This window comes from Trichechus manatus, unplaced genomic scaffold (assembly GCF_000243295.1).
Source record: "Trichechus manatus latirostris isolate Lorelei unplaced genomic scaffold, TriManLat1.0 scaffold00004, whole genome shotgun sequence".
NCBI classification, from domain to species: domain Eukaryota; kingdom Metazoa; phylum Chordata; class Mammalia; order Sirenia; family Trichechidae; genus Trichechus; species Trichechus manatus.
In genome coordinates this window covers 35,285,311-35,298,819 of record NW_004443940.1, presented here as the reverse complement: position 1 = coordinate 35,298,819, position 13,509 = coordinate 35,285,311, and the positions used below count along the sequence as shown (strand labels likewise).

Here is a 13,509-nt window from a genome sequence, read left to right as displayed (position 1 = left end):
TTCTTAGTGCTGCAGTAACAGAAATACTGCAAGTGGGTGGCTTTAAGGAACAGAAATTTATGATCTCATAGTTTAAGAGGCTAGGAGTCCAAATTCAGGGCGCTGACTCTAGGGGAAGGTTTTCTCTCTCTGTCGACTCTAGGAGGAGGTCCTTGTCTCTTTTCAGCTTCTGTTCCTTGGTTCTTGGGGATCTTCATGTGATATAACATCTACCTTTCCCCATCTCTGCTTCCTAGCTTCGGTGCCTAAACTGCTCTCTTTATATCTCAAAAGTGATTGACTTAAGACACACTTAACACTGACATGTCCTCATTAACATAACAAAGAAAACCTTATTATGGATTGAATTGTGTCCCCCAAAAATGTGTGTCAGCTTGGCTAGGCCGTGATTCCCATTATTGTGTGATTATCCACCATTTTGTCATCTGATGTGATTTTCCTAAGTGTTGTAAAGCGTATCTCTAGGATATTAATGAGATGAGATTAGAGGCAGTTATGTTAATGAGGCAGAACTTAATCTACAAAATTAGGTTGTGTTTTAAGTCAATCTCTTTTGAGATATAAAAGAGAGAAGAAAGCAGAGAGACAGGGGGACCTCATATCACCAAAAAAGCAGTGCCAGGAGCAGAATGTGTTCTTTGTACTTGGTAACCCTGTGCTGAGAAGCTCCTAGACCAGGGGAAGACTGATGACAAGGACTTTCTGCCGGAGCTGATGGATGGAGAAGGCCTTCCCCTGGAGCTGGTACCCTGAATCCAGACTTCTAGCCTTCTAGACTGAGAGAATAAATCTTTCTTTGTTAAAGCCATCCACTTGTGGTATTTCTGTTATAGCAGCACCAGATAAATAAGGCAACCCTATTCCAAAATGGGACTACTTCCACAGGTGCGCAATTCACTGCTCTTGTTACTGAACAGGGCACTGGGCCCTCCCCAGGCCCCAGCTCTCAAGGCAGTCCTCCCCATATCCTCGCTCCACATGGGATCGGCTTCCAAAATGACCTGCAGAGGCCAGGCTGAGGCCACAGAGGGCGGGCAGACGGAGCCCCAAGCCCCAGGCATCCTGAGCAGAACCTGCGGCCACGCCGAGGCGCCAGGCCTTTCTGCAGGGCGGGTAAGAGAAATGAAGGTAGAGAGGAGGGGCGCTCAAACCCCCAGACCCGGCATCTGAGTGAAAGGGTTGCTTGTCTCCGAGTCACAGACGTGCAGCCAGCCCCCACACTCCACAGTCAGCGGCGCCAGGAAGGAACTGCCTGGCCCCAGGCCCCACTCTTGGCTTGGGTCTGGCTGGGGGTGGAGGGGCAGGATGGGCTGGGAGGGAAGGAGGGTCGGGCTTGGTCCTCCTGGTGCCCACCCTCTGTCCACAGGAGAGCAGCAGAGCCGCCGTGGCGGGCCCCTCTCAGAGGAAACGAGGACAGGAAGGAGATATAGAGAGGGGTCCAGAGAAGGAAGCAAAACGCCAAGTTCCCAGGGTGGGGAGCCGGAAGTGAGGCCACTCCTCCCCATTCTGGTTGAGGCTGGGGTTTCCCCTGAGGGCGGAGAAAGAAGGAGTCACACAGGAGGGGCTGATGGATGTAGGAGGCAGCGTTGTCGACGACAGGCCCTGTAAACTCGATAAGTTCCTTGATGTAGTTCTTTCTCCTCACCCAGAAAAGCCCACAGCAGGGCTGCGTGAGCACCGGAGGCCGGCTCCTAGTAACATGTTGCCGTCTAGTTGACTATGACTCATGACGACCCCACCTGTGTCAGTGCAGAACTGCTTTCTTGGCCATGATCTTTAAGGAAGCAGATCTCCAGGCCTTTCTTCCGTGGTGCCACTGGGTGGATTCAAACCACCAACTTTTATGTTAGTAGTCTAGCGTAGACCCTCAGTAAATGGTCTGTCACCCCAAAACAGCCCCAGCCTATCCTCTGGGCAGAGTAGGGGTGAGGTGGCCGCAGCTGGCGTTGCTTGGAGTCCTGTAATGAGGAGTTCAAACATTCCTCTGGGGAGAAAAGCCCAGAAAGGACCTCCCCGCGCCCCCTCCCTGCTCCCTGGCTGCAGTTCCCCCGCTGGCAGCGAGGCCTGTCTGAGGCTGGCTCCACGTTCCCTGATGACGCCTGGGCTGCACTGAGTGGAAGGACCTGCTCGGCTGGAACGCCGTTTCCCTCCCCGGCCTGTGACCTCCCATGGGTGTGTCAGGCAGGGCTGATATTTGAAGGGCTGTGGCCGCAGCGAGCTGCTGCCGCCAGGGCACGGGCGAGTGCGAGAGATGGCCTCCCGGGATGCCCCACCGGCCACCAGCTACGCCCCGTCCGACGTGCCCTCTGGGGTGTCGTTCTTCCTCTCCATGCCCTTCGCCTTCTTCCTGCCCGAGCTGGTGAGTGTGGCCCCCTCACGGCGGGGGACCTGGGACCGGCGCCCGCTCCCAGGGGAGGAGACCCAGGGCCCATTTCCTCAGCAGCTGCTGTTGGCTTCAGTACCCACCCCCCGAGACACACACACACACACACACACACACACACACTGGGCTCAGAACTGGGATGCGTCTGACAGACTCCAGCCAGATCCCTTCACCCTGTGTCCGTCCAGTCTGCAGGATGCTCGCGTTTCCTTTTTCCAAACAAAACTCCGCTGTGGGTGAAGGTGGCTCTCCTGGTGCTCGGAGGGGTGTGGGCATGTTGCTGAAACATCCAGGATTCTCAGGAGGATGCTGGAAATGGACTTGTGTTATAGGATTTCTGTTCTTCAGGCTTGTGTTTGTTCTTTTCTGAAGTTTAAAATGCGGGGCTCGGCCTCACGTTCTGAGAGGAGAGATGGCTTTAATTGTCCTGTTAGCTGACTGTGAACTTTGGTTTGTGTGCGCCCCACACACAAGGTAGCTTCCGGCACGGCCACGAAACGGGCGTGTTGGGCGCCCGTTCGCCCGTCAGAACCCTTCTCTGCGTTACTCCCTGGGGTGCCTCACAGCCCAGCTGTGGCACTAGTCCCTGCCAGAGGCTGAGCGCCCGGTCTGCAGGGCTCTGCATATGAATACAGCCATTCCAGGAATAGCACACCTCTGTCAGCAGGGTGTTAGGTCCTCTTTTCACCCACGTAGAGACCAAGGCTCGGTGAAGAGTTCAGGGCAAAGGGGTTTGTTTTGACCTTCAAACACTTTCTGAAATGTCTGGCTTGTGGGCAATGTTTTCCTACCTGCCCTGACTTGGGCAGCGCTGCTCCTGGGCAGGGAGGAGCAGATAGAAAGTGGCTCCACCTTTAAACTGCCCTTCTCACCCTCCTCGTCTGCCTGCAAGGCTGAGCTGGCCTTGAGTGGCTTCAGGTAAACTGGTTAAAGAGCGCCCACTGATGTCAAGGAGAAAGGCAAGTCGGGTAGGGCGGGCTGTTGGGTGGCTCTCGCTGAAACCCCACCTGAGACGCAGGTTTCTGCCAGGGCTGCCGCCTCCGAGACACAGGAGCGGGCATCCTGCCAGACTGCTGACATCTTAGTGCCCTTGGGAGTTGTGTGTGCCGGGACCTGGGCGTGTCCCTCGCTGCCAAAGCACCCACGTAGACCTCCATGATGGGGCTGGCTGCATGGCTTTTTACTGAGTACACGTGCCTTCAGGTGGTTTCTGCGTGCTGGAGAAGAGACCCCCACAGTCTCTCTCCACAGTGGCCTGTGCTTGAGGGGAGGTGTCCGGTGGGGCTGATTTCCGAGGCTGGGGGCAGAAGAGGGAAAGGCCCAGTGGCCAGGAGAGAACAACTGGCACGAGGCCGGAGGGACAGGCTGGGGAGGGGTGGGCGGGGTGGGTGGGTGGTCAGACGAACAGCTCAGGTGAGACTCTTCAAGAGAGGGGCTCATCACGGCACCCGCCCTCACAATAAGCCTGCACCTGGGACTCAGACCAAAAACCAAACCCACTGTTGTCAAGTTAATTCTGACTCATAGCGGCCCTATAGGACAGAGTAGAACTGCCCTATAGGGTTTCCAAGGAGCAGCCGGTGGAGTCAAACTGCTGACCTTTTGGATAGCAGCCGAGCGCTTAACCACTGTGCCACCAGGGCTCCTTACTCTTCACTCAGCTTCCCTCATGTTCACATCTCACATGTACAATGACAGAAATCAAGAAATGAACATCGATACTGTACCGTTCATCATCCTATAAACCTTATTCAGTTTTGTTAATTTTTCACTAATACCCTTTTTCTGGTCCAGAATCCCACATTGCATTCACTTGTCACCTTTCTTCCATGTCCTTTCGTGTGGGACAATTCCTCAGTCTTTTTCTTGACACGTTTGAGAAGTACCGATCAGTTATTTTGTAGAATGTCCCTCAGTTGGGCTCGTCTGATGTTTTCTCATTTTAATTTTATTATTTTTAATTTACAAGTAATCTTTATTTGTTGTTGAAAACTTAGAAAATACAGAAATAAATACAATCCATATATAACTGGGATATGTCTTTGTAGATATCATTAGCTATTTCTAGATATTCCCATATACTTAGGCATGCATCTAATGGAGTTACACTGTACATGCTGTTCCGCACTTGCTTTTCCCCTAAATGGGCATTTATAGCACAGAATGTGAAATCATGTGTGGCTGATATCTGGGGTGAGGGATGGGGAGGTAAGTAGGGACAGAAGGAGAGAATATTGAGGTTGTGGGTGGTTCTGACCCCAAGACTCGCTGGGCTGGAAAGGAGCGGGCAGAACCAGCCTCACCGCAGGCCCCTCTACCTCTGAACACCTGGGTGTGCTGCCTGCGTCCGCCCAGTGGGGTGACCACAGAGCACCAGGCCTCGGGGTCCCAGCAGATTCTCCTCCTTGGGGGCAGCAGCATCATGGAAAGGAGCATGTTTTTCTAGGGCCATGAGTCCAGAGGGTGTTAAAGCCTGGAGCTCAGGCTAGCAAGAAGAGGCAGAGAAAGCAAAAGCCCGTGATCTGGATTCAGAAGTTGTCTGTGATCCGGGGCAGCTCGAGGCGGGCGTCAGAGGTGTCTGCAGCCACACTTCCCTCCAGCCACTTAAACAAGGGCTTAAACGAGACCCGGCTCTCTCCCCGTCTGTTTCCCTAAGGCCCCGTGCCACCGTTGCTGGCCAGCGGCATTCTCTTGCTCTTTTGTACAACATCAGAACTAGGAATTAGACATTGGAAAAACGTGTGCGTGGGTTTTCATGCCATTCTATCAAGTGTGTAGATTCATGTAATAACCATCACAATCAAGATATCGAACTATTCCATCACTACAAACGTCTTCCTCCTGCCACTCCCTCCTAGTCACACCACCCCTCCCCGCACCCCTAATCCCTGCCACCACTGATCCAGTCTCCACCCCTATAATCCTGTCGTGTTGAGGAAGTTATGTAAATAAGTGGACTCAAACAGTATGTGATCTTCTGAGATTGGCTTTTCCCACTCAGCATGACTGAGATCCATCCAAGCTGTTGCTGGTATAAATACCCATTGCCATCGAGTGGATTCCGACTCATAACGGCCCTACAGGACAGAGCAGAACTGCCCCATAGGGCTTCCAAGGAGCGGCTGGTGGATTTGAACTTTGGGTCAGCAGCCTAGCTCTTAACCACTGTGCCACCAGGGCTCCGCAGGTATCAATAGTGCGTTCCTTGTCCTTGCTGAGTAGACGCTGGTCATTGCGTGTTCCTGCAACTAGTCACCTATTGTGGGGCTTCTGGATGGTTTCCAGATTTGGGCTGTTTCAAATAAAACTGCTATGAAAATTTGTGTACAGGTCTTTATGGGGAGGTACATTTTCATTTCTCTGGGAAAAATGCCCAAGAGTGTGATTGCTGGGCTGTGTACTATACTATCTTTAGTTTTTTAAAGACACTGCCTAACAATTTTCCAGAGTGGCCGGGCCGTATCACATTCCCACCAGCTACGTATGAGACCGTTCGAGACTTTAACATTAAAATTCATATTTCGTTTCAGTTTGTTGTTGACTTTCTATTTGTCATTGGGAAGTCATATTCATTTCGAAACATAATGTTGAGACACTTCTGAATCGATGGATTTTAAGATGAGAACAACAACGACAAAAACCAAACCTACTGCTGTCGAGCGACCCTGCGTGTCTCAGGGTAGAACTGTGCTTCGTGGGGTTTTCAGTGGCTATGTCCTTTCAGAAGTAGATAGCCAGGCCTTTCTTCCTCGACGTCTCTGGGTGGATTCAAACTGCCAACATTTATGCCAACCGCTTAACCATTCGTACCATCCAGACACCCACTTATTCCCTCTTTCATTCACTCAGCGAGTGAGCATGGGTGTCTGCTGTGTGCCCGGGCTGGGCTGAGCGCTGGGACAGGGTGTGACTCACAAGCCCTAGCTGGCTTCCCAGAGCTCCCCTCCTGCAGGCAGCCGAGGCAGACCATGCCCTACGTTTGCAGCGCGAGTTGACTGGTCAGCTTCTTTACAGGCTGGAAGGTGGGAACTGAGAGCTGACCTACGTGACTGTGACTGGGAGTGTTTGACGAACAAAAGGCAAAAAAGCCTTTTAACTTTGAACCTTTTCACCAGTTAACTTAGTCATTAGATTTTGACTAATTAAAAAGAAACACCCAAGGTTTCTAGCGTCAGCCAGTTAAAAGGCAAGATCATTCAAACACTCTGCTTGATGTTTTATGTTTTCCTTTCAACTTCTTAACTTGCCTGCACATCGCCCAGGAAGGAAAGAATGATGCCCTTGGAAGTTCATTCCAGAATCTTCCAGCTCAGGAAGTTTATCCTAATGTCTTACCTGTTGTTGTCAGCTGCTATCAAGTTGGTCTGCCTCATGGTGACCCCATGCACAACGGGACTGGACTGTTGTGATCCATAGGATTTTCATTGCCTGATTTTTAGAAGTAGATCACCAGGCCTTTCTTCCTAGTCTAAGTCTGGAAGCTCCACTAAAACCTGTTCATCATCCCAGCAGCACACAAGCCTGCACTGACCGACGGGTGGTGGCTGCACGTGAGGGGCATTGGCCGGGAATTGAACTTGGGTCTCCCGCACGGAGGGGGAGGATCCCACCCCGAGCCACCTGCCCGTGTCGTACCTAAATCCCCGGTTTTCCTTTCATGTCGGCCTGTTTCTTCTTCCACTCATTTATATTTAAATGTCTGTTTGAAAACTCACTGAACACTGGCAGAGGGACCGCCAGGGGCAATTCTGTGGACCAGCCAGTGACTGGAGGGGTGGAGAGGAGGCGCCGGGGCTCATTTTCAACTTGGAAGTAATGTTGGAACCTCCCCTCCATTGTAACATTTCTTAGAAGTTGAGTTTTCCAAAAGAAAAAATCCTTGTCGCTGCTTCTCTGTATTCCCTTTTCAGTTCTCCATACTTTGAGGGTTGGGGCCAGGGATATAAAGATGAACAAAACAGACGTGCTCCCCGCGTGAAGGAGTTAGGTGTCCAACAGTGAAGACAGAGAATAGCCAAGCAGACAAATAAATGATGCTGTGGTGGCACAGTGGTTAGAGCTCAGCTGCTCACCAAAAGGTCGGCAGTTCAAATCCACCAGCTGCTCTTCGGAAACCCTATGGGGCAGTTCTACTCTGTCCTACAGGGTCGCCATGAGTTGGAATCGACTCGACGACAACGGGTCTGTTTGTTTGTTTTAGTGTCTGTTGGGGTGCAGAGGGGACTGAAACCCCAGTGGGTGTTTCCCACAGAGGGGATTCCTATTTGAAAACTGGAAGAGCAGACGGGAGGTGCTGAACTAATCCAGTGAGTACTGGGCCCGGAAGCAGCTACCACTCCTAGGAGTGGGGGACAAAAGGAAAAGGGGGCTGATGCTCCAGCCTCTGGAGGCAGCTCCGCCAGCTGGTGTGGGGACCTGGGAGGTGGGGTAGTGTGGATCGGGGGGGACGCAGAGCCTGGCGCTGTGAGCACAAAAAGGCTGGGGCTGGCATCGCCTGCTGCCGCAGGAGCGGCAGGGCCTGGAAACGCAGGGAGGAAGGCCCCACCCTCCCCTTCCGGCCTCCCCCAGGTCCTCCCAGTGCCAGACCCTGACGGGAATCCAGCTGCTGAGGGAGCTGGGAGCCGCGGTCTGCAGGCCTCCAGCCCCACATCACAGAGCAGAGGACAGAGGGTGGGCCTGGAACTGAGGGGGCATTAGAAGACAACAGGGGCACAGCCCTGCACCCACACACACCCTTCCCCCTGGGCCTCAGCTTCCAGGCCATCCCTTCCCTGACCATCCAGCCACAACCTCCCCTCAGCCAGTGGTCTCTCCCAGTTCAGACAAGACAGACAGACAGACATACTGCCGGAAGGTCCTCCTACAGGGAGATTTCTCGTAGATAACAGGGGCTCTGACGGAAAAAACTGGGTGCTCTTGAAGGAGTCGCAGGGAGGCGACCCATCTATTTGGACCCACTGGACCCGAAAGAAGCCCCAGATAAGGAGTCTCGCAGATAAGCAGTGCTCACCCAGCCCCTCCCACTCCATCCTAGAAGCCTGGAGAACTTTCTCCTGGGGCAGGGCAGACCCATGGGAGGCAGGAGACATTCCTGGAGAGTCCTTCAGGCTGGCAAGTGGCAGGAAGCAGGCCAGAGTAGGGCAGTTATTGGTTTGGAAGGGGCAAGGAGCCCCCGCGTCAGGCTCTTCAGGAGATTCTGTCCATGCAGTCCCTGGCCTTCATCCCTCTCCACCAGCCCCTTCCTTGCCCCATCCACACCTGTCAGACAGCAGTGGCCATGGAGCCTTCCCACTCCCTCTCCTGAAGAAATCCAGCCTGTCTTTTGGGTGCTCAGCTGTCAGTACCTGGTCAGGTCTCCCTAGCCCAGCCGGCCAGAATGGATGGCTGCTCAGGGCCCACACAGGGCCTGACCCGTTGGGGCCGGGGCGGCTCTTAGAGACCTAAAGGCACAGCCTCCCCCCTTTCCTAGCCTCCAGCTGCACCTGCAGGTACCAGGTGGGCCCCAGCCAGGCTCCAGAGTGGAACCTCAGTGAGCTCCCCACCCAGCAGGGCCGGATATCACGGGCCTGGCTCCAGTCCTCTGAAGTGGCTCAGAGAAACCCATCTCAGCCCCTCGCCTCAGCTGTGATTCTCGGAATTTTGCTTTTCTGCCCCACTCCTTTCACCGCACCCCCCCCCCCACATCTGGACCCTCTCTCTCTGCCCAAGTGGTGCTGGGTGGGCGTGGGGATGGGGTGGTATTTATTTGAACAATTTCCTCTCTAACAGAGTGTTCTCCTGTAGTGCTTACTCTGTGCCAGGGAGCTGGGGTGTCCCGGGATAGGCAAAGGGTGCAGGGTGGGGAGGAAGCAGAGAGGTGGGAGGAGCCTCCTGGGAATCCCATCTGCTCCTATGTGGAGAATTTCTAGGGCCTGGGGGGCGATGGATCAGGGAAGGGGTGGGATGAACAAGGGGACATTTGTCCCCTTTTGCTCCAGGCTGCTGGCAGAAATGCAAAGCCGTGGCTGGCCCCAGTGGTAAGCCCTGGGCCTCCGGGGCACCAGCTGCAGGGGGCCACACCAGGAAGATGAGACTGTGAGCAGCAGAAACCCACCTTCGGTCTTCCTTTCTTGAATCAGTCAACATGTGCTGAGCACCCGTTTTATACTGGACACTGGGGCCACAGTCTTGCCTCCAGTTCAGGGCCTGAGGGGCAAGGAGGCGGGGAGCAAGAGAGAAACACGGAAAGCGGAGAATGAGCAGGAGGGAGGTCCCTGAGAGGTGTGCTGGGGGCTTGGTCATCCGGGGTGGCTTACTGGAGGAGGTGCCATTGGTCTGGTCCCGGCCCTAAAGGATCTGGTGAAAGATGGGCTGGGAGGTGGTGTGAGGGAGGGGCTCAGCAGGTAGCCCTTCTAGGCTGGACTGTGAAAGGTGAACTCCTACAGCAGGAATGTGGGTCCCTCGGGTCTATCAAAGGGTCCGGGGATCATGCTGGGGGAAGGAGGTGGGAGGGGGGCCAGAATAGCAGGAAGCAGCCATGTGCTCTGGCCTCCAGGCGGGGGGAGACAGGGAGGTCTCCCCCAGGTCAAGCCCAGAGCTCATGAGGTGACCTCCCGAGGACACGTGAGGGAACATGAAGTAAGTGTTCTGTTGTTGCGTGTCACCAAGTCAGTTCTGACTCATGGTGACCCTGTGTGACCATATAGGACTGCCCCATGGGGTCTTCTTGGCTGTAAATCTTTATGGGGGCAGATGGCCTCACCGCTGCACTGCCAGAGCTGTCCTACACGGGACAGGAGCAAAGAGGAGACCAGGGCTGGAGGCCCGGGCCGCTGGGGATGTCCCATCCAGGAGGCCACTGGTGGGAGTGGGATATATTTATCCTGCTGTTTACATCTTTTCTGTGCTTTCTAGCTTTTCTAAGGTGCACAAGTAAAAAGAAAGTAAAACAAAACAAAAAATGCCCCCAAATTGTTTAATTTTTTCTAAAACAGACGAGAAAGGCCCTTTAGACTTTGGCTGAACAAAAGTATTTTTATTGTCCTATTTTACGCTACAGTGTAAAACCTTTGCAGTCTAGTCAATAAAAAGCTGCGTCAGTCCTGGGGTCAGCAGTCCTGGCTCTGAATGGAGGAGGGTGGATGAGGTCCTGGGGGAGGAAGCGAGGTACAGGGAGGGGAGGAAGCGGCAGGGGAGATGCAGGCCCGCTGACTCACGGGCCCTCCTGAGCCTTGGCATCCTGCTACTCTTGGCCCAGGCCCGCACACACCCCAGGGGAGGCCAGGGATCGGCATCTGCCACTCTCAGCCCTGCACACAGCCCAGGGTAGGCCAGGGATCCGAGGAGGGCCCAGCACTGATTTTCTTGGCATGTTGTCAGCCCAGTCCTGGGAGCGCTGTGGGCACAAGTACCCCCTCACTGATTTGTTCTCCAGGAGAGACAACAGAGGGGGACTCCAGGTCAACACCATTGTTTCTAGAAAGGGCAGGATAGGCTACAGTTCCCATAGGAGGTCTGTGGGCAGCCAGCAATTTCCTGCTCACCTTAAAGCCACAGACATAACATTCTCATAACGTGGTGGCTCCGCATCTGGAAGTGCCCTAGGTTGAATTGTGGGGCATAGAACTTCCACTTAATGCTGGCTGTTCTGGGTTTGCAGCCTGTTAGGGTCCTGGACTCCAGTGCAGGGCTGCCATGCCCCGGCTGGGCACCTCTGGGGCTCTGGGGGCCACAGTGGGGATGGTGCCTGCCCAGCAAGCCAGGCAGGGGTGGGGGCTGCCTCATGGGCTGTCCACAGCACCCATGCAGGCCTGCTGTGAGGGGTTGTCCATGGCACCTATGCAGGCCTGCTGTGGGGGGCTGTCCACGGCACCCATGGAGGCCAGCTGTGGGGGCTGGAGCAGCTGGGGTCTCTGGGCAGCCTACAGGGAGGGAGGCCTCTACTCAGCTGGCCAGGGGCACCCTGGTCTCCAGGGGTGGCCTGCAGGAAGCTAGCACCTTCTGGCTAGGCCGCCTACTAGTGTCCTCAGGGGACACGCACCTTCCAGCCGTGGCCCTCGAGGCAGGAGCAGGCACGGGGAAGGCACTGGTTGGCCTGCCTCTTCTCTGTCGGTGGGATCCCAGCCACTGCGCACGGAGACATTCCACAGTTTCGCACACTGGTCCTGGCAGCCCCACCTCATCCTCAGCAGCGCTTCCTTCACCTCCCTGGTTCTCAGTTCCCACACAGACCAGGCCAGATTCTGCCTGCTGGCCGGCTAACAAGCCCCAGCACCGCCTCCTCCGACCTCCGAATGGCCCCCCCGGGCCTACACTGGGGAGCCTCGGATCCTTGCGCGCGGGCAGAGAGGCCTTGAAAAGAGGAAGGCAGGCGTGCTAGAGTGAGGCTTTCATGCTTTGGCTGTAATTCATAATCACATCATCACAGCCCGGTGCACATCTACGTGTGTGTGCGCGTGTGTCAGCTGTGATTCATAAATCACATATCATCGCAACCCGGTGCAGATCTACGTGTGCATGTGTGTGCGTGTGCGCACCGGCTGTGATTTATAATCATGTATCAGCGCGACCCGGTGCACATCTAAGTGTGCGTGTGTGTGAGCGTGCGTGCATGTCGGCTGTGATTCGTAATCGTATATCATCACAACCCCGTACCATCTGTGTGTGCGTGTGTGTGTGAGTGAGACAGAGAAACAAAAGTTCTGGGAAACAATATGTACTTTGGGCAACGCACTCCTTCATTTTCTGTACTCATTTACTGAATGTTTTATGCTGGTTGGCAACCCACTAAAGGGATTTCCCAGCCCGCTGCCGGCTGCAGCCCATGAAGGAAGGTCGCCGAGAGCGGCAGGACGCAGGGGGCGAGTGTGCTCCGAGTCTGGCCTAGGAGTCATCGGGAGCCAGGGGGTGTCTGACGTGGGGACAGGGCCGGGGGTGTGGGGACAGGGGCAGACCCCGTCACAGGTGTCCACATGGGTGCTGCGAGCAGAGCTGGCTTGCTCTCAGACGCTGTCGCAGCCCGGCTTGTCCGAGTCTCACACCACGGGAAGTGCAGGGCTCGGCAGGCTAGGCCTCTGGGTGCGTTCTGCAGTGGCTCAATTGTCCTTTCACAGACCCAGAGTCTTGCCATCTCTCTCCTCCACCCTTTCCTGGCTCCAGCCGTCACTTCCTGGCAATGCCAGAGCAAGAGAGGGGCCATCTCGTTCGGTGCCTCCTTGTTAGGCACAATGGAGCCTCTCCCAGGCGATGCCCAGGAGGCTTCCCCTCACACCTCATTGGCTAGGACGACGTCACGTACGCCGCGAACAAGGGGCCGTGAGAAGCCTAATGGATGCTGGAAACTCATCCGATACACCCCCTCCCTGCCCACACCTCCTGCCAGGAAGTCCGGTGAGAAAATGGACCCCTGGGAAACAATGTGACACGAGAAAGATACGTCCACGCAGCAAGTTATCTCAACTTGTCGCCTTCCAGTCGATTCCAACTCCCAGCGACCCTGTAGGACAGAGGAGAACCGCTCCGTAGGGTTTCCAAGGCTGAAATCCTTACGGAAGCCGACTGCCATAGCGTTCTGCCTTGGAGCGGCTGGGGGGTTTGAACCACTGACCTTTGGGTTACCAGCCGAAAGTGCGCCACCTGGGCTTCTTGAACAAGTTATTTACTGCAGCACCGACTAAAATGGAGGGAAAGCTGGAAGCCCAACTGAGTCGATGACGTGTTATCAGTGTGATGGAGTCAACGCTGCGTTGAAAGTGTGATTAAGCCACGAAACAACACGGAAACGTAACAAAAGAACGCAATATGCGCGCTCGCCGGGATTGCGAACGTATAAAACGTGCCCATGGAAGGAAGGGACACGACGAAAGCTCTCAGGGCGTCTCGCATGGGACCTTCGCCATGGAGCTGAAGCCCCGCGGCAGGTGCGTCTCCTCTTGTTTACCCCTTTAAAGGACACGCTGGGAGCGGGAGACCCTGGGCTTAGTCACGTGGGCCACGGATACCCGAACGGAAGAGGCAACGGTTTTCTTCATCCTGAAACTTCACAGTGTCAGATGGCGCCTAAGGGAGTCCCAGTCCCCGCTGTGTGCCTGAGGGTGCCCTGTATGCAGCCCCTACGGGGCCGGGGGCCGCTCACGTCCTCCGCCGGG

The 13,509-nt window shown here is 55.0% G+C and overlaps 1 protein-coding gene across 1 annotated transcript in view; it reads left to right on the top strand.

The window, feature by feature from the left end:
• The first annotated feature begins 2,155 nt into the window (after window positions 1-2,155).
• MALL (mal, T cell differentiation protein like) overlaps window positions 2,156-13,509 on the top strand; it is a 23,411-nt gene continuing 12,057 nt past the window's right edge. Inside the window, exon 1 of the mRNA XM_023732013.1 lies at window positions 2,156-2,359. Coding sequence (XP_023587781.1) covers window positions 2,252-2,359 — 108 coding nt within the window. The 5' untranslated portion in view covers window positions 2,156-2,251. The remainder of the gene's footprint in view (window positions 2,360-13,509) is intronic.